General features: G+C 37.1%; 1 protein-coding gene across 2 annotated transcripts in view; it reads right to left on the bottom strand.

The window, feature by feature from the left end:
• Positions 1 to 20,923, bottom strand: part of HDAC9 (histone deacetylase 9) — a 906,822-nt gene that overhangs the window by 239,972 nt on the left and 645,927 nt on the right. For both annotated transcript variants that reach the window (XM_030822201.1, XM_030822187.1), the window contains one exon: positions 5,980 to 6,113. In XM_030822201.1, the coding sequence (XP_030678061.1) occupies positions 5,980 to 6,113 (134 nt within the window). The remainder of the gene's footprint in view (positions 1 to 5,979; positions 6,114 to 20,923) is intronic.

Here is a 20,923-nt window from a genome sequence, read left to right as displayed (position 1 = left end):
GAGACAATTCACAGGGCTCCCCATTTGAGTTTCTCTCTGTTTTGTGGTTAGATTCTAAGACATAAACACATAAATTTTTTTTGTTTTGCAAACTAAGCAAAACAGTACGCTGTTACGTGCTGCCATCTAGTTAGACTACTCTATAAAACAAATGTTTAATTGAATTTCCATTAACTTGCAGTTTTCAGTGCTTTGCAGTCTTGATGTCAGAAAACCTGCACATTCCAAAGTGTTTCACCACAGATGAATGTATTTCCTTACTTAGATTTGATTTAAAACAAAGCGGTATTTTACAGTCACCTATGTGTGCAAGAAGATACGCTGGAATCCCTGCTTCTTGGCATCATAAGATTCTACACTAAACTTGCTCTCCACTTTTCTCGTTGGAACTGCCGAGAAGTCCCTGAAGGGACAACAGTAGCTTGGTTTTGGGTCCCAGAATTGTTTTGTAATTACTTTGTGTTGGCACTTGAATAAACGAGTTAAACATTTCGGCACTGTGTGTTGCTTATGGTTCTTCCTTATGAATTAAGCGAAGCAAAGTTATTCAATATTAGTCACAAAAAGGCAATGCAAATTCCACATAATGTGTAATCCAACAAAAGCATTATAAAATGTTATTATTCTCAAAACAAATGTGAGAGCAAGCAAATGTCTGTGGGTGGCTTGGTGGGGCTGGGAGTCATGAGCATTTCTGGAAAAAACAACTGCAAGTGCATTTCTAACAGATGATGGGTCAACCTCCACAATTTTTTTTGACCACAGAAGAGCACATTTCTTTTCTTCAGGAGCATGCACATCTTAGAAACCCAGCTACTTAATCAAATAGCTTGTGTCTGAATAGGACACAAAATAACCACTCCAGATCCATTTCTCATGGTGATAAGAAAGCTGCTGGTTTTGCTCTTTGCTCCCAACAGAATCACTAAACTAAGTATGAATGATTCAGTAGGGGAAAAAACTAAATGGTATTGGCATGAAGGACTACTAACTGCCTCATCTTATTAAAAACAGTGCCACGTCAGGCCAAAAAAAGTTAACCCATGTAACCACTGTAATCTAATATAATGAGGACTAATGTTTTCTCTGGCTACTAATCAGGATTAGTAAGCAGAGCCAATTTACACTATAGCTTACAAACTAAGAGCAATATGTTTACTGAAACATTCTAAAAATTTAGTCTACTCTTAACCAAAGAGAGTGTTATGTTCCAAAAGAACCGCTTAACAATTCTAGTGTCAGATAGTATTACAGCTGTAAGAGATCCTAGCAAATATCTTGCCTAACACCCTCATCTAAACATAGGAAAACCAAAGATCAGCAAAGTTAAATGGTCTGACAAAAGCACACAGATAATTAATGGCAAAAATAAGGTCAAATCTAATATTGAATGATCATCTTTGAGAGAATACATTTTGATTAATTTGCGACATTGCTAAATGAATTGGCATAAACCAAAAGTTTGATTTGTGGATCAGTCTACTGTTTGGAAATGAAGGAATCCTTTTAGTGTTTTCAAAGTGCTATCTTTTCTATTATGTCATTTTTTATTTCATTAATTGTAAAATTGACTGCTGTCTTGGTTGAGGAAAGCTGACCCTTCTCTGTATGTCAGCAGAATTGAGATTCCTTACTTTTTGTCCTGGTCAAATAGTAACCCCAATAAACAAAGAACACAAATGAAAACACAAAGAGGGCAAGTTATTCGTCTCAAGATCTAGGATATTTTCCTCTTCACACTCTCACATGTAACATTACCTCCTCTGTCTCTTGGTCATAGGGCCCCACTGATGCTGTCAAGACTATAGAGGCAGCTGACCACGATCTTCCTCATTTTTTTCTTTCTCAAGCACAATCAATAAGAGTCTTCAAAATCACAGCAATATAAAATGAATGACTCAAAACCCCTTTGAAATTTGTAATTTTGTATTTATTTGTATGATTGTTTAATTGATGCCTGCTGATTACACCATATAGTAACCTTCTTGAAGACAGGGGATGTATATTTTCTACTCAGTATTACATCTTCTACTCCTAACAAAGATTCCTGGAAAACTCAAATTCTTGATAAATATCACTGAATGGATACATCACTGTTTTCAACGTGTGGTGTCCAGGCCAACAGTACCAGAATCACCCAGACACATGTTAGCAATGAGATTCTCCGACCCCACTCGAAACTTACTGAATTAGAAATTCTGAGTTTAGAGCTGAGCAATCTGTGTTTTACCATCCCCTCAGATGATTCTGAAATATGTCAACATTCAAGATATCCCTCTCACCAGAAGTGGCTACACAGAGCTGGTGGGAAAATAGTTCCCAAAGATGGCAGATGACTATCTGGATACTGAAAAATAATGCACTGACCCAGCTTGTATGCATTTATATTCCTATTTGATTATACCCTTTCCTGTGGAATCTAATAAATCCTCTCTTTTGAAACAACTGAGTTCTTATTTCCCACAAAAAGAGAGGAAATTGTTCATACTGCTTAGGAGAGAATGATAACCTAAGACATCCGGCCTGGTACTCAAATCCCTGGAGTCCCAGTTAGCAGAGATTATACCTCCTCATGTTAGCATGTTTTAGACACAACTAGGCAAAGGAACAAAAGTTTAACTTCCTGATAGCCCCTTCTAGCCTATTTAGAAGTAATGCCCTTGAGCCTTGATTCTCTTTATTTGGGTCCTTGGGGGTATCTTGGTAAATAAGTTACTCACACCTGAGCTGGGACCCAGCTTCCTCTCTTGAGTGAATAAGTGAACTTCAGTGGGCAGATACTATCGTTATCTTTGATTCCTTTAGAAGGCTCAGAAACACTAACCAGATAGGCTTTTGGGTAGGACCCTTCTTGCTCTTTCAACTAGCCTCAATACCCACCAGGCACACAGATCACTTGCCTCCACGGTGTGCTTTTCTCCTGATTCTTCAACAACTTTGATTCTTCAGACATGTGGCAAATTGCTAAAATATCTGTTGATAAATTTGTGTTGTATTTTTCATGGCATTCACATTTTGAAAATAATTTGGCATGAAATAGGAAGTTTAGCATCTTTGTAAGATGGCTTAATAACATACTAAAATATTTGCATATATACTTAATTTGTCAAATCAAAAATGTTAGAAGAAATCTACAAGGAACATATATCAATTGCCCCCATTGTGTTTAGTAAAAAAAATGGACTTGAGAGAGCACTAGGTAATATTCTACTATTTCTGAGGGGGCTAACCTGGTTTGGAATAATCTCTGTGTGTTCCATTTTTATTTACTCCCTTACTCTTCTGGTAAAACCAATCAGGAAGAGAAAATAAGTTATGAAAATAGTGTTTCCCTTTTAGTTCTATGTTTTATCTTATATTGAACAAAAGGTCTCTACACAAGGGTAACATTTGTTTAGTTAATACTTTCTAAAATTTAATTTTGAATTTTTCTAATATCATTCACACATGGGCAGAGGGACATTAAATTCCTAGGTATCTTAAAAGTGAATTAATTTTTAGCGGTTTTAGAAATTCCATTTCATGTTTGGTTTAGGTTAGCATCCCATAATTTCATAAAGTAAATAAATTTATATGGGCAATAATTTCTTTGCTAATATGGGAGTTTTGATAATGTAGGAGCATTATCATATATAATGATAAATAATATGGGCAACAAAATCTTCACTTAAGAAAGCAAACGCCTGGCAAACTGCCATCAAACTATGTTAGGAAAAGTGGCTTCTATTGGCATTGTTGCAATGTTTTGGATATGATGTTTGTGCTTGATCTTAAGAGCAAATCTGCTGATCTGGGCTTGTGAGTGTATTATTTGTTAATCTTGTGATCGAGTGTTACCAAGGAGACTCTATTCTCCTCAAGCCCATAATTGTATGATAGTGGTTCTGACATCTCACCTTGTGTTTGATATTACATCAGTTAGTGCTATACAAACTGAATTGTATGGTTTCAAATAACAAAGAACTAAAATAATGTAATGTATATAAGCAACTGAAAAAGAAGACTAACCAGAAAAGGATGATTATAGACTTTCTAATTTTTAGACCAGTGTGAATCATATCAAATTCCATTTATTTCTGTACTCTGTTCCTTTCATAAACAGTTCTCCTTCAGGTAATAGGTTTTAGGAATACTACTATCTAACAATGCATTCGAAGGCTGTGATCAGCCACTGACAATTTGAAGTAGTTGGGACCAGGCCAGCTGCTGCAGGATATAACACAAACGTGAATGTGAAAAAATGTAAGCAGCAATGCCTCAGCTGGCAAAAGCACAGAAAAATTGCAGAGCAGATGAAAAGGTGAGACAGGAATGTTCACATGAATAAATGCATTTTGTCCATTAAGACCAGCCTACCACAAATAATTCTCCTTGATGGTCTACTTTATGGACTCCATATGGGATTGTGTAGAAAAGAGAATGGTTCGGCCTCCAAACTGCATTATCAGAAACATGAAATCCTTAAAGATAACTTTAAAATTGACCAGAGTATGAAAGCCTTCTGCCATACAATATGAATGCCACTGGCAAAAAAATGAATAATAGACTTGCACGCAGGAAAGGACCAGATAAATAAATCTAGCTCATTTTCCCTCACTTTGGGGTTTCTAGGTAAAGGATACATTCAATCAAAAGCAGAGCTTTAAATATGAAAACTGTTTGATAATTCTACCATAAATATATAATAAAACTTGTGAGACTAAATCTGTACATGGTGTTACGGTATATTCATTCACAATCTCAACTACTGAACGATCCATAAGACACTCCCACAATGTTTTGATGTTTTTAAAAACCAATTAATTTCCCTTGTAACACAGAATATATTATCCACCCTTTAAAGAAACAAATCCATAAAGAAAACTTTTTATCCATAGAAATGAACAAACTGAATGAATGGCTTTGCATCTTCAAAAGTCAATTATTTTTAGTAGTTTGCAGAGGAAGGGGATCAGATTGACGTAACTCACACTATCATATGCAGGCAAGTGCACTTGACCTGTAGAAAAATTCTGTCTGCTTTGGCATTTCTATTTCAAGTAAAATATTTTACAGACTCAGTTTAAACCTAAGTTGAATTTGAATAGGAATTTTGTTGACTACATTTTGGGACCGTATTTGTCTTGTGAAATTTTATAATTCCAGTACTTGAATCATGTTTAGAACCTAACAGAGACCCAGTAAAAGAAATAATTAGTAAATGTTAAAATAATGTGAGAAAACCCATGGAGGGCATTTTTCTTTTAAAAATGCCTTAGATTCAAATGCAGAATGTTACTGGATTTCAGACAACAATGGACATTTATAGCAACTAAATCAAATAGCAGCTAGTTGTTACATATTTTGAACATTTGACAATGGGAGGCTTTCTGAATTGATATGACTGTTGTTTTTAACCTTTGAAAGCATAAAAAAGATATATTTTTCCAAATAAAAATGGTATTCACCAGGCATCTACTGAAATGAGTTTAAAGAAATAATGATAAAATGAAAGTATTCAAATCCCTTCATCAAGTTATAAACACATCAATCATTTCAATAAAAAGAAATGACTTTTAGTGGTAAGAGGACAGTTGATATTTTAAATCTATTCATTTCCATGTGGCGAAATTGGCATATATCTAAATTCATAGTTTAGTTTATAACCAAAAATAGTAATTACTTAGCAAAGAGTTTCTCAGAAGATCAACTCAATAAATAATGTCTATTTGCAAACAGTGCTACCATGTGTATATAATAATACTGCAACATTGGAACACACACATCAGGCAGCTGCTCAGCTCATCAACACTGAGTACTTACAGTGTGCCCCGCCCAGAGTCAGGTGGTAAGCTCTGTGCTACTTGAATCTATGATGGTTCATCAATCATAGTGTTTGCACTATACGGTTAAGATTTTTCTATTACTCCCCAAATGAATACTGGCCTCTTTACATGATTTATTTAAGTAAGTAAAAGAGTGTGTCCAATTCTGGATTACCTCACATTTATTTAGCAGCCCAGTTTCTTGCAGTCGTGACCAGATACTCTGTATTCGTCCAGCATGCTCAGGGTGGGTGGTGGAATTGCCACAAACGCACTGGTGTTTCAGCATCAAGGGATCATAGGCAATTCCTTCAAGACAAGGGAAATACAGGACAAGATTCAGTAATGATACAAGATAATGACACATGTTAGGAGATAATATGATAACTCCAAACAAGTCAGTATTCTTAAAATAAATTTAACAAAGGGGGAAATAACACATAACAAATTCTCAGGAGCACATAAGAACTATTTAGACCTGTCTATCTGGATACTTACTCAAAAACATGAACTCATGCATTAACCAGTAACCAGACCCTAGTTTAGTAAATCTGTACAGTGATGAAGATGATGACATTTTAAGACACTTCAGATTTTAAAATATATATATTGTAATCTTACCAGTATTTTACATCATTATGAAAATATTTTTAGGCAGATGATTTAATTCAGTAGAGGTTTTAATTTCACCACACCATTGGAGCCACAAAACGAGCTGGCTCTTTAAATCTTTCATGAGTAATTCTAGCCTGACTTTAGATTGGGGTTTCATTTTTGTAATAAAATGGAAGATTTTCCCACTCTGCCTATCCTGTTTAGTAATTTCCTCAAGATTGTTCAAAAACAGTTTCTTTGTTTATTTGTGTTTCTCCCCACAATTTATGTCATTATGTAACCAATATGGATGTTGTAGATCTTATAATATTGTGGGGCATTTAAAGTGTTTCTTTTAAAAAAAAATGTAAATTACAATGCCACTACTAGAGATTATACAGATACTAAGGAATACAATCTTCTTTTAAATTATCAGGTATTAGCATATTTCATTTTCAGGCAAGCCTTATGATGGGAAAGATTTTATAATAACATGATAAGATGAATTATTAGCAGAACTTAAAATAGGATTTTTTAAAGTAACAAGTTAGATGATAATTATAACCCTGGCTCATTTAAAGAAGATTTCTACCCGTAAACCTATTCCTTGAGGTGGAAACATGTTACTTGCAAAATTGCCTGACATAAGAAATTATTTAACAAATCAAATGGCTTCCAATAAATGACCATCGAAGTATATTTGTAGATGTGGAGAATACCCATTATAAGAAGTTTTACAACAACCACCAAAAAAAATCTTCAGGAATAGATAAGCACCAGTAATTTATGCTGTAAAGGAAGTTTAATTAAATACATTTTATTCTCCTTTTGGCTTACATTATTGTGTTAAAGAAATGTTACTCAAGAGAAGAAAATATTTTTCCTTGAGTGTGCTAAAATAATGCAGAAGAATGGCACATGCATTTTGAAACCATGTGGTAAAAATTATGTCTAACAAAAGAATATAATTTTACCATTCCAAATAATATCTATTCTTAGGACTCAAATGGCTTCAAACTCTATCCCTCTTCCCCTGATTCTCACAGATTTTCATCCTCAGGACTGACCTCCCTTATGAGAAGCTTACTTACACACTTACCCATTGAATGATCCATCCAAAATCTCCACTTAGTTGTCTCACGGTTTTCATAAAGTGAAAATGTCTCTGATTTTTAATTCATGATCTTAAACCACACACAATATTACTCATGTTTACAAAAGACATCAAGATCTGCCATTGTTCATACGAGAAACCTTACTGTCCCCTTGACGCTCCCCCTCCAAAGAACCAAAGTAGTGTCTGTTTTCCCTCCAAAACAGATCTTGAATCAGCCATTCTCCTTATCTCCACTGCCAAAACCATACACAATCCAAGGTTTTATTATCTCTAATCTGGACTCCTGAGATTGGATTGTAATGCACAATCTGACTTTCACTCTATTCCATTTGCCACACAACAGTGGCCACTTCTGTTTAAATCCTTCAGGGCCTTCACTAAAGAGACTGAAATTCCTCCAGGCCAGCATAAATAGGCCCCTCCCCATCTTTCCAGCTTCAATTCACATCCCTCCCTCTTTTGTTCTCTATTTTGCCTACAAAAGCCTTCCTTCCTTTCCTCAAAAAGATCAGAATCCTAGCAGCCTCGTGATATTTATACATGCTATTCCCTCTATGCCAGAAATTCTTCCTTCTTGACCTCCATAACTCCAGTCCTCATTTGGCTGATCTTTTTTCACTCTTCAAGGCTCAGTTTTTAATGTCACCTCCTCTACCAAGCATGCCCTGAGATCTCTAAATTAGGTCTCCTACTATATGCTCTCTTAGCATCCTCTAGATCTCCTTCAAGCATTTGTCACAATTATATAATTGTTGTGTAATTTTGTTAAGTGTATATTTTCTTCATTAGATGGTGAGATCTTTGAGAGCGCAGATTATGTATTTTTACCTCTGAAATTTCAGTGGCCATAAACATGCTTAAATAAAGCAGGTCCTCAAAAAATATTTTTTAATGAGTGAATGAAAACTGTAAATGAACGAATGTATCCCAAAAATAGGTCAGATATTTCCACTAAAGCTTTCCTCAATGAATCTAATTGGTGGATCTCCTTGGATACCTGAAGGGTAGTCTTACTGGTTTAATCTTCTACCTTTTATTTTATGTCCCTTATCTTCCTACCCTAAGTGCTTCTAATATAGGTATTTATTTTACTCAGCTTTATATTTCTACATGGAATTTCACAAAGTCCTCTTTTTACATTTTGTGTAAAGTCCAATATGGATAAATATTTTTAAATAAAGTCAGAAGGAAGACATTAAGGAAGGCAGAAAAGGAAGCAGGCAAGCAGGAAGGAAGAATAACATTTAAAATACAGAGATGTGTAAGACATGTCTTCACAATTTAAATATATCAAGTATTTATGAGTTACTACTATATAAGAAGAACCGTTTAACATTTTTTCAACTATAGTTTCATAAAATAAAAAGTGATTGTTTAATAATATGGAAACAAAAAGTATAACATCCGCCACATTTTGAAAATATATTTTTGGCTAAGTACAGTGTCTCACACCTGTAAGCCTAGCACTTTGGGAGGCTGAGGCAGGAGGACTGCTTGAGCCCAGGAATTTGAAACCAGCCTGAATAACATAGGGAAACCCTGTCTCTACAAAAATTTTTAAAAACTAGCCAGGATTGGTGGTGTGCCTGCTGCTGGTGGGAAAATTGCTTGAGCCCAGGACGTCAATGTGGCAGTGAGCAGTGATTGAGCCACTGCACTCCAGCCTGGGCCACAGGGTGAGAACTTGTATCTGGAAAAAAAAAAAAAAAGAAGAAGAAGGAGAAGAAGAAATATATTCTTCAAGGCTAGAGAGTCTAATCATTACATTGCTTAACTTTTTCACTCTTTCATCTCGACATATCAAAGCTTACCTCCGTAGTAATGTTTTCCCTTTTTAATGACATTTTCCCCATAATCCACTGCCAAGAAAAAAATTGTGAAACAGGTTATGGTAGCTGGGAATTATTGCCAGGTACCTGAAGATCATGATTCAAAGTCCAGGGGCTCTTGGAAAGCCATTTGAATTTAAAGGGAAATATATACAATCTGGAACCCCAAACTTCCACTGACTCATCCTAATGATGTATCACTGAGGTGTTAACAGGTAGACTGGAAAATGAAACCTTAACCTCATCCTTCATCTCCATTCCTTTCTTCTCTTTCATTCTCTCTCTGGCTTCTCAGAAACATGGACTTATAGGGTGAGAAATAAGCCTGCTCTTCTCTTTGCAATTCATATGGAATTCAACTTTTGTTTGACCCTTTCTGGCTCACTGATTACCATTTGCAATATAACATAAGCCAGTAGATTAATTAATTTTTCTCCTGATCAGTGGGACAAGAATTAAAATTAGAATTTGAAAAATACACAAAGGAGTCTTAAAATATTTACCTGCATTTTAAACAATAGTTGTTTGTTTTCCACATATATGTGTATATATGTAGAAAATATGTATTATATATACATATTTTTACATACAAGAAATCCTTAAAATTTCTTGCTAAATTTTTTAGATAAACTTGGACTTTGTGCTTTCTCTGTGTCTCAGTCTTATTAAATGAGATAATGTATTTGTAGCATCTAGTGTAGTATCTTTCCTTCTTTATTGCATGTAGTTGTCATTTGTTAGCCATATAATCTATTTCTGTCTTCAAATTTACACTCAGTCTAGTAAGACCTGTTAGCCTGAGTCTACAGAGTCTTTATAGACAATTTACTTGTCTATAAAGAAAGCTGAGTTTAGAACATTTAGACTAAAATTATTGATCCTGATTTCTAGTTCCTAACATTCAACTTCATATTGCATTTCTGGGAACTACCTGAGGTTTCACACCTTCCCAAGGTGTTTGCTAAACAACACTTATTAAACTCCTTCTAGGGCAAGGGACTGGACAAAGGACTAGCACAGTACAAATATATATGACATGGCATTCTCCTGGAAGACGCAGAATCAGTAGACAGTTATTGAATGCTCACTATGTTCCAGATTCTAGCAGCTTCATTTTACTACATTTAACTTAAAATCTAGTAGTAAAGGCCGGGCGTGGTGGCTCACGCCTGTAATCCCAGCACTTTGGGTGGCCAAGGCGGGCAGATTACAAGAGGTCAGGAGTTCGAGACCAGCCTGACCAACATGGGGAAACCCCATCTCTACTAAAAATACAAAAAATTAGCCAGGCGTGGTGGCATATGCCTGTAATCCCAGCTACTCAGGAGGCTGAGGCAGGAGAATCGCTTGAACCTGGGAGGTGGAGGTTGCAAAGAGCCGAGGTTGCGCCATTGCACTCCAGCCTGGGTGACGAGTGAAACTCTATCTCAAAAAAAAAAAAAAAAAATCTAGTAGTAAAAGTGAGATGTAAAAATACGACACTTTTGAAAACTCTGCTAAAGAAAAAACTTGTGAGGCTAGAGAATCAAAGAAGATCTCCTAAAAACAAAAAAAAAAATTTTAAAGGTGGAATGATCTTCAAATGGTAGAATTACTAAAAAAAAAAAAAAAAGAAACTATTCTGAAACAAGGTTCATGTCTAATGACCTTCAAATCACACACATAGCGGCTGTTACTATTTCTATCCATAACGCTGATCTATCCATAAGACTTATGTTGTCTTTTTTAATTTATTTTTTAATAGTTTAATTTTAATTTTTTTATTTTATGTTTTTAGAGACAGGTTCTCACTCTGTCACCTAGGCTGGAGTGCAGTTTATATTTTACTATCTGTAATTTTTTTTTTTTTTTTTGAGACGGAGTCTCGCTCTGTGGCCCAGGCTGCAGTGCAGTGGCCTGATTACTATCTGTAATATTTTTTAACAAGAACACATAACCCAAAGTACCAAACAGTGTAATTTTTAAATTATTTGTGAAACTTGATGTGTCCCGCAAGCAAATGATATAATGTCTAAAAAGTCTGTTTAAAAAAATTGAAAATTGTACCTCTCACTAGATGAGAAGCATTTTCTAAACCTTACAGCTTTGTGTTTGTCTGTTTGTTTTTTTCATGTAAGTCATCGTAACAGAGTATCAGACAGCTAGAAAGAAAGTGGGTAGAAGAAATTCCCAACATAAGCCTTCCAACTAACACTATATGAATGTCTGTTAAGGCCTAGGAATTAGATTAAGTGTTACCATTTAACTGTAAAGCCAGGAAGGAGATTCAACCAGCATGTAAGTTGGCAAAAAGTGAAGCCAAACACAATTCACTACACATTTGCTGGCAAAATATCTGGAAAGATTTTCTACATTCAAGAATGAGTGAGAAAAAAAAAACAGGGCCTTTGAGAATATACTACAGATATTATGAAGGAAATATCATTCATACTGCTTAGTTCAGTGAACATGATTTACTATAGGAAGCAAAATAAGATTTTAGAAAATGTTTTGTTCTCTTCAAATGTCAAAAGACACTGGCCCTATAACATCAGAGAACAAAGCTAAAGGCAGAGATAGAACTAAATTAAAAAGACAATGGAATGAATAAAAATAAAACTGGATATGATAAACAGGGATTGCAAGGAAATTAAAGAGTAGAAAAACTAAAATCTATACTGGAGGCAACAAAGAAAGGAATTTACATTTCAGAAAGCCAGATCAGTGCTATTGAATACAAACTTCAGAAGCCTCCAGAATATAAAGGAAAGGACTACTAGATGTACATAATAAGATGAAAATACAGTGGTTGGAAAAAAAAACAAATAAAAAGTTGTAATTGCTCCTGAGGAGGAAATCTGACTAACCAAATACAGGAATACCTGGGACATCTTGCTGGTTTGATTCCAGATCATCCGAATAAAGCGAATATCACAATAAAGCAAGTCACATGAGTTTTTTGGTTTGCTTATGCATGTAAAAGTTATGTTTACATTACACTGTAACCTATGAAGGGTGGAATCATTGTGTCAAAGAAACCAATGCGCATACCTTCATTAAAAATTAATTTATTGCTAAAGTGCTAACAATCATCTGAGCTTTCAGTGGGTCATAATCTTTTTGCTTGTGGAGGGTCTTGCCTTGATATTGATGGCTGCTAACTGATTAGGGTAGTAGTTATTGAAGGCGGGAGTGGCTGTGGCAATTTCTTAAAATAAGAAAACAATGAAGTTTGCAACATCCATGAACTCTTCCTTTCACAAAACATTTCTCTGTAGCATGAAATGCTGCTTGGTATTATAGCATTTAACCCATAGTAGGCCTTCTTTCAAAACTGGAGGCAATCCTGTCCAACGCTGCTGCTGCTTTATCAACTAAGTTTATGTAATATTCTAAATCCTTTGTTGTCATTTCAACAATGCCCACTGCATCTTCACCAGGAGAAGACTCCATCCCAAGAAAACATTTTTCTTGCTCAACCTCTAAGAAATAACTCCTTATTAATTCAAGTTTTATAATGAGATTGGAGCAATTCAGTCATATATTGAGGTTCCACTTCTAATTCTAGTTCCCTTGCTACTTCTGCATTTAGTTCCTCCACTGAAGTATTGAACACCTCGAAGTCATCCATGAGAACTGGAATCAACTTCTTTCAATCACTTGCCAATGTTGATATTCCTCCCATAAATCATGAATGTTCTTAACGGCATCTAGAATGGTGAATCCTTTCCAGAAGGTTTCAATGCACTTTGCTCAGATCCATCAGGGGAATCACTGTCTATGGCAGGTATAGCCTTATAGAATGCATTCTTAAATAATAAGACGTAAAAATTTAAAAGACCCCTTGGTCTGATGGCTGCAGAGTGGATGCTCTGTTAGCAGGTATGAAAACTTAATCTCCTTGCACATGTCCATCAGTGTTCGTGGGTAAGCAGGTACACAGTCAATTAGGCAGTAATATTTTGAAAGGGAACTTTTTTTTCCCCCTGAGCAGTAAGTCTAAAAATTGAGCTTAAAATGCTCAATAAACTACACTCTAAACAGATATGCTGTCACCCGGGCTTTGTGGTTCCATTTATAGAGCACAGGTAGAGTAGATTTAGCATAATTCTGAAGAGCACAGTATTTTGAGGAGGGGAAATGAGCACTGGCTTCAACTTAAAGCCACTAGCTGCATTAGCCTCTAACAAGAGAGTCAGCTTATCCTTTGAAGCCAGTCATTGACTATTTCTCTCTATCTCTTAAAGTTTTCTCTCTATCTCTTCTTCCAATGAAAGGCTGTTTCATCTACAATGAAATTATGTTGCTTAGTGTAGCCATCTTCATCAATGATCTTAGCTAGACTTTCTGGAAAACCTGTTGTAGCTTCTACATCAAGACTTGCTGCTTTACCTTCCACTTTTCTGTTACAGAGATGGCTTCTTTCCTTAAACCTCAAGAGCCAACTTCTGCTGGCTTTCAACTTTTCTTCAGCAACTTCCTCACCTCTCTCAGCCCTCTTAGAATTGAAGAGTTAGGGAATTGCTCTGGATGAGGTTTTGGCTGAAGGAAATAATGTGGCTGGTTTGATCTACTGAGACCACTAAAACTCTCTCCATATAAGCAATAGGGCTGTTTTGCTTTCTTATCATTTGTCTGTTCACTACAGTAGCACTTTTAATTTCCTTCAAGAGCTTTTCTTTTATATTCACACCTTGGGTAACCAGCACAAGAGGCCTAGCTTTTGCCTATCTCAGCTTTTGATGTGACTTCCTCACTAAGCTTAATCATTTCTAGCTTTTGATAGAAATTAGGAGACATTGGCCTAATTTCAATATTGTAGTGTCTCTGGGAACAGAGAGGGCCAAAAAGAGAAAGGAAGATGTGGCCATGCCCACTTAGTGCAGCAGTCAGAACATACACAATATTTATCTACTAAGTTCACTGTCTTGATTGAGTGTGGTTCATGGTTCCCCAAAACAATTACAAAAGTACTATAAAAATATCACTGATCGGGTCCATTCCAAAATGGCCAAATAGGAACAGCTCTGGTCTGCAGGTCCCAGTGTGATCGACACAGAAGATGGGGGATTTCTGCATTTCCAACTGAGGTACCTGTTTCATCTCAATAGGACTGGTTGGACAGTGGGTGCAGCCCATGGAGGGCGAGCCGAAGCAGGGCAGGGCATCACCTCACCCAGGAAGCACAAGGGGTTGGGGGATTTCCCTTTCCAGGACAAGGGAAGCCATGACAGACTGTACCTGGAAAAACGGGACACTTCCGCCCAAATACTGCACTTTTCCCAAGGTCTTAGCAACCAGCAGACAAGAAGATTCTCTCCCACGCCTGGCTTGGCAGCTCCCACGCTCACAGAGCCTTGCTCACTGCTAGCGGAGCAATCTCAGATGGAATGGCAAGGCAGCAGCCTGGCTGGGGAAGGGGCGTCCGCCATTGCTGAGGCTTGAATAGGTAAAACAAAGCAGCTGGGAAGCTCAAACTGGGCGGAGCCCACTGCAGCTCAGCAAGGCCTACTGCCTCCATAGACTCCACCTCTGTGGGCAGGGCATAGCTGAACAAAAGGAAGCAGACAACTTCCGCAGACTTAAACGTCCCTGTCTAACAGATCTGAAGAGAGCAGTGGTTCTCCCAGCATGGTGTTTGAACTCTGAGAACAGACAGACTGCCTCCTCAAATGGGCCCCTGACACCCATGTAGCCAAACTGGGAGACACCTCCCAGTAGGGACCCACAGACACCTCATATAGGCAGCTGCCCCTCTGGGAAGAAGCTTCCAGAGGAAGGATCAGGCTGCTATTCTGCAGCCGCCGCTGGTGATACCCGGGCAAACAGAGTCTGGAGTGGACCTCCAACAAACTCCAACAGACCTGCAGCTGAGGGACCTGACAGTTAGAAGGAAAACTAACAAACAGAAAGGAATAGCATCAACGTCAACAAAAAGGACATCTACACCAAAACCCCATCTGTAGGTCACCAACATCAATGACCAAAGGTAGGTAAACCACAAAGATGGGGAGAAACCACAGCAGAAAAGCTGAAAATTCTAAAAACCTGAGTGCCTCTTCTCCTGCAAAGGATTGCAGCCCCTCACCAGCAATGGAACAAGGCTAGATGGAGAATGACTTGTCAAGTTGACAGAAGTAGGCTTCAGAAGGTTGGTAATAACAAACATCTCTGAGCTAAAGGAGCTTGTTCAAACCCATCGCAAGGAAACTAAAAACCTTGAAAAAAGATTAGATGAATGGCTAACTAGAATAAACAGTGTAGAGAAGACCTTAAATGACCTGATGGAGCTGAAAACCATGGCACGAGAATTTTGTGACACATGCACAAGCTTCAATAGCTGATTTGATCAAGTGGAAGAAAGGGTATCACTGATTGAAGACCAAATTAATGAAATAAAGCAAGAAGACAAGGTTAGAGAAAAAAGAGTAAAAAGAAATGAACAAAGCCTACAAGAAATATGGGACTATATGAAAAGACCAAATCTATGCTTGATTGGCTTGATTGGTGTACCTGAAAGTGATGAGGAGAAGGGAACCAACTTGGAAAACACTCTTCAGGATATTATCCAGGAGAATGTCCCCAACCTCACAAGGCAGGCCAACATTCAAATTCAGGAAATATAGAGAACACCACAAAGATATTCCTCAAGAAGAGCAACCCCAAGACACATAATCATCAAACACACCAAGGTTGAAATGAAGGAAAAAATGTTAAGGGCAGCCGGAGAGAAAGGTCGGGTTACCCACAAAGGGAAGCCCATCAGACTAACAGTGGATCTCTTGGCCCTACAAGCCAGAAGAGAGTGGGGGCCGATATTCAACATTCTCAAAGAGAAGAATTTTCAACCCAGAATTTCATATCCAGCCAAACTACACTTCACAAGTGAAGGAGAAATAAACTCCATTATAGACAAGCAAATGCTGAGAAATGTTGTCACCACCAGGCCTGCCTTACAAGAGCTCCTGAAGGAAGCACTAAACATGGAAAGAAACAACTGGTACCACCCACTGCAAAAACATACCGAATTGTAAAGACCAGCAATGCTATGAATAAACTGCAACAATTAATGGGCAAAATAACCAGCTAACATCATAATGACAGGATCAAATTCACACATAACAATATTAGCCTTAAATTTAAATGTGCTAAATGCCCCAATTAAAAGACACAGACTGGCAAATTGAGTCAAGACCCATCAGTGCGCTGTATTCAGCAGACCCATCTCACATGCAGAGACACACATAGGCTCAAAATAAAGGGATGGAGGAAGATCTACCAAGCAAATGGAAAGCAAAAAAAGCAGGGGTTGTGATCCTAGTCTCTGGTAAAACAGACTTTAAACCAACAAAGATCAAAAGAGACAAAGAAGGCCATTACATAATGGTAAAGGGATCAATTCAAGAAGAGCTAACTATCCTAAATATATATACACTCAATACAGGAGCACCCAGATTCATACAGCAAGTCCTTAGAGAGATACAAAGGGACTTAGACTCCCATACAATAATAATGGGAGAATTTTACACCCCACTGTCAATATTAGACAGATGAATGAGATAGAAGGTTAAGAAGGATATCCAGGACTTGAACTCAGCTCTACACCAAGCAGACCTAATAGACATCTACAGAACTCTCCACCCCAACTCAACAGAATACACATTCTTCTCAGCACCACATCACACTTATTCTAAAATTGACCACATCATAGGGACTAAAGCACTCCTTAGCAAATGTAAAAGAACAGAAATCACAACAAACTGTCTGTCAGACCACAGTGCAATCAAATTAAAACTCAGGATTAAGTTCTAATTAATTCTAATGAAAACGAAGTTCTAATCAAAACTGCACAACTACATGGAAAGTGAACAATCTGCTCCTGAATGACTGCTGGGTAAATAACGAAATGAAGGCAGAAATAAAGATGTTCTTTGAAACCAATGAGAACAAAGACCCAACTTACCAGAATCTCTGGGACACATTTAAAGCAGTGTGTAGAGGGAAATTTATAGCACTAAATGCCCACAAGAGAAGGCAGGAAAGATCTAAAATCGAGACCCTAACATCACAGTTAAATGAACTAGAGAAGAAAGAGCAAACAAATTCAAAAGCTAGCAGAAGGCAAGAAATAACTAAGATCAGAGCAGAACTGAAGGAGATACAGACACAAAAAGCCCTTCAAAAAATCAATGATCCAGGAGCTGGTTTTTTGAAAAGATCAACAAAATTGATAGACCGCTAGCAAGACTAACAAAGAAGAAAATAGAGAAGAATCAAATAGACACAATAAAAAATGAGAAAGGGGATATCACCACCGATCCCACAGAAATACAAACTACCATCAGAGAATACTATGAACACCTCTATGCAAATAAACTAGAAAATCTAGAAGAAATGGATAAATTCCTCAACAAATACACCCTCTCAACACTAAGCCAGGAAGAAGTTGAATCTCTGCATAGACCAATAACAGGCTCTGAAATTGAGGCAATAATTAATAGCCTACCAACCAAAAAAAGTCCAGGACCAGATGGATTCACAGCCAAATTCTACCAGAGATACAAAGAGGAGCTGGTACCATTCCTTCTGAAACTATTCCAATAAATAGAAAAAGAGGGAATTCTCCCTAACTCATTTTATGAGGCCAGCTTCATCCTGATACCAAAGCCTGGCGGAGACACAACAAAAAAAAAGAATTTTAGACCAATATTCCTGATGAACATTGATGTGAATACCCTCAATAAAATCCTGGCAAACCGAATCTAGCAGCACATCAAAAAGTTTATGCGCCACGATCAGGTCAGCTTCATCCCTGGGATGCAAGGCTGGTTCAACATACCCAAATCAATAAACGTAATCCATTGCATAAACAGAATCAACGACAAAACCACGTCATTATCTCAATAGATGCAGAAAAGGCCTTAGACAAAATTCGACAGCCCTTCATGCTAAAAACTCTCAATAAATTAGGTATTTATGGAATGTATCTCAAAATAATAAGAGCTATTTATGACAAACCCACAGCAAAAAACCAAATGGGCAAAAACTGGAAGCATTCCTTTTGAAAGCCAGCACAAGACAAGGATGCCCTCTCTCACCACTCGTATTCAACATAGTGTTGGAAGTTCTGGCCAGGGCAACCAGGCAAGAGATAGAAATAAAGGGTATTCAATTAGAAAAAGAGGAAGTGAAATTGTCCCTGTTTGCAGATGACATGATTGTACATTTAGAAAACCCCATCGTCTCAGCCCAAAATCTCCTTAAGCTGATAAGCAACATCAGAAAAGTCTCAGGATACAAAATCAATGTGCAAAAATCACAAGCATTCCTATACACCAATAACAGACAAACAGAGAGCCTTAAGAATATCATTTTTTTAAGGCTGGGCATGGTGGCTCACGCCAGTAATCCCAGCACTTTGGGAGGCCGAGATGGGCGGATCACCTGAGGTTGGGAGTTCAAGACCAGCCTGACCAACATGGAGAAACCCCGTCTCTACTAAAAATACAAAAATTAGCTGGGTGTGGTGGTGCATGCCTATAATCCCAGCTACCAGGGAGGCTGAGGCAGGAAAATCACTTGAACCTGGGAGGCGGAGGTCGCGGTGAGCCGAGATCGCACCATTGCACTCCAGCCTAGGCAACAAGAGCAAAACTCCATCTCAAAAAAAAATTATCTCTTAAAAATAATTTTATGCAATTTATGCCTACTTTCTACTCTCAGGAAATAGACTGAAGACGGCATCTTTCCAAAACTGACTAAACTCAGATAATATTTCTCCCTTGGAACATTTTTTGTTCTTGTCAAAAAGGGAGTTGTGTGGCTAATCCAGTGGGCTGCGGAGGATGCACATGGTTGGTGAAGGTTTAAATAATGTGCATTGAACATTATGTGACTTTTGTGTTAAATAACTTTTTAGTAGCACCAAAAAGTATAGCTCTCAGAGGATAGATTTAAGCCAGCCGCCTAGCTTTATAATATATCTGTGTCCGCTACCTTGCTATTTAGTGGAACAGCTATTGAGAATGTGAGATCGTATGAGTTTCTTAAAAAAAAAAAAAAATACAAATACAATAGCCTCTCCTCTCCCCCATCTGCAGTTTCTCTTTCTACAGTTTCAACTACGGTTTGAGAATACTAACTGGAAAATTCCAGAAATACACAATTATATAACAACCAAACTCCAAGTTTTAAGTTGTGCAACATGGTGAAGTCTTACACTGCACTCCAGCTTGCCCAGGATGTGAATTATCCCTTTGTCCAGCAGCTCCATGCTATGTCACCTGCCCATTAGTCATTTAGTAGCTGTCTTGATGATCAGGTTGACTGTGGCAGTGTCACCAGTGCATGCTTTTAATTATTTTTTACTTCATAATGGCTCCAAAGTGCAAGGGTAGTGATGGTAACAGTTTGGATATGCCAAAGACAAGCCTTAAAGGGCTTCCTTTAAATGAAAGGTTTAAGTTCTCAACTTCAGGAAATTAAAAAAAAATCATATGCTAAGGTTGCTAAGCTCTACAGTAAGAAGGAATCTTCTATCCCTGAAGTTGTGAAGAAGAAAAAAGAAATTTGTGATTGTTTTGCTGTCCCACCACACCTCACACTGCAAAAGTTATGGCCACAGTGTGTGAGAAGTGCTTAGTTAAGATGGAAAAGGCCATACGTTTATGGGTGGAAGACATGAACAGAAATGGGTTCCTGTTGACCTCAACTGGTTCAATACTATTGGCTGTTGTAGGCATTCCCTGGTAGTCTTAGAACAGTTCCCATGCAGATAGGAGGGTCTACTGTATTCCTAAAGAACATATGTGAATGTTCCTTTAGCTTGTTTAACATTTCTGCAACAAATAGATATTAAAAAGTCAAAAGAAAGGAGATTAGTGCTTAAATATATATTTTCAATCATACTAGAATGAAAACCTTACAGTTCTCATCTGAAATCAAGATCATTAGAAATACTAAAGTGATTTTTAAGATCATGTGGATTACAGTAGTATTCAGGATAAACGGGAAATTTAAGATTGGATTAAAGCCACAGCAATATGTGGAATAGCAGAGTGAAGATGGTGCATTTCATTTCCGTAGGATTTGGAATAGTACTAAATGAATGTTACATATCAAGTATATATATATATTTTAATCCCAATGCCAGTGGAGAAGCTATTATTATAAATTGCATATGCTGCGTTATTTTAAAATATTGTGCCTTTTTCTTGTAAGATTTTCAGTGTAAAGATGCAACATTCTTGTAAGTTCAAATAAGCTAACAAATATTCCTCTTAGTTACTGTAACTTGTAAATAACTTAGTTATCCTTTAGCAGAACAATAGTTACAATGTAACTTTTACTTTCAGTGTATTCAAATTTGAACTAGTAAATTCGTGTTTATTATGAAATTGATTGATTCAACCAAAATGTTTATTGAATGCCTATTAAGTACAAAATCCTGTGTTTTCTAAAATAGTTTTATATAATCTCCCATGTGGACAAGGAATTGCCTCATCAAATCCGTTATATATAAAAAGAATCTTAAGTTCACTTTCCTATTTGTTTTTGGAATACATGCTTTGATAAATACTAAAATGCTGACATTATGAGGG

This window comes from Nomascus leucogenys, chromosome 11 (assembly GCF_006542625.1).
Source record: "Nomascus leucogenys isolate Asia chromosome 11, Asia_NLE_v1, whole genome shotgun sequence".
Lineage (NCBI taxonomy): Eukaryota > Metazoa > Chordata > Mammalia > Primates > Hylobatidae > Nomascus > Nomascus leucogenys.
The sequence above is the reverse complement of the archived record's forward strand: the minus strand, read 5'-3'. Positions and strand labels throughout refer to the sequence as shown.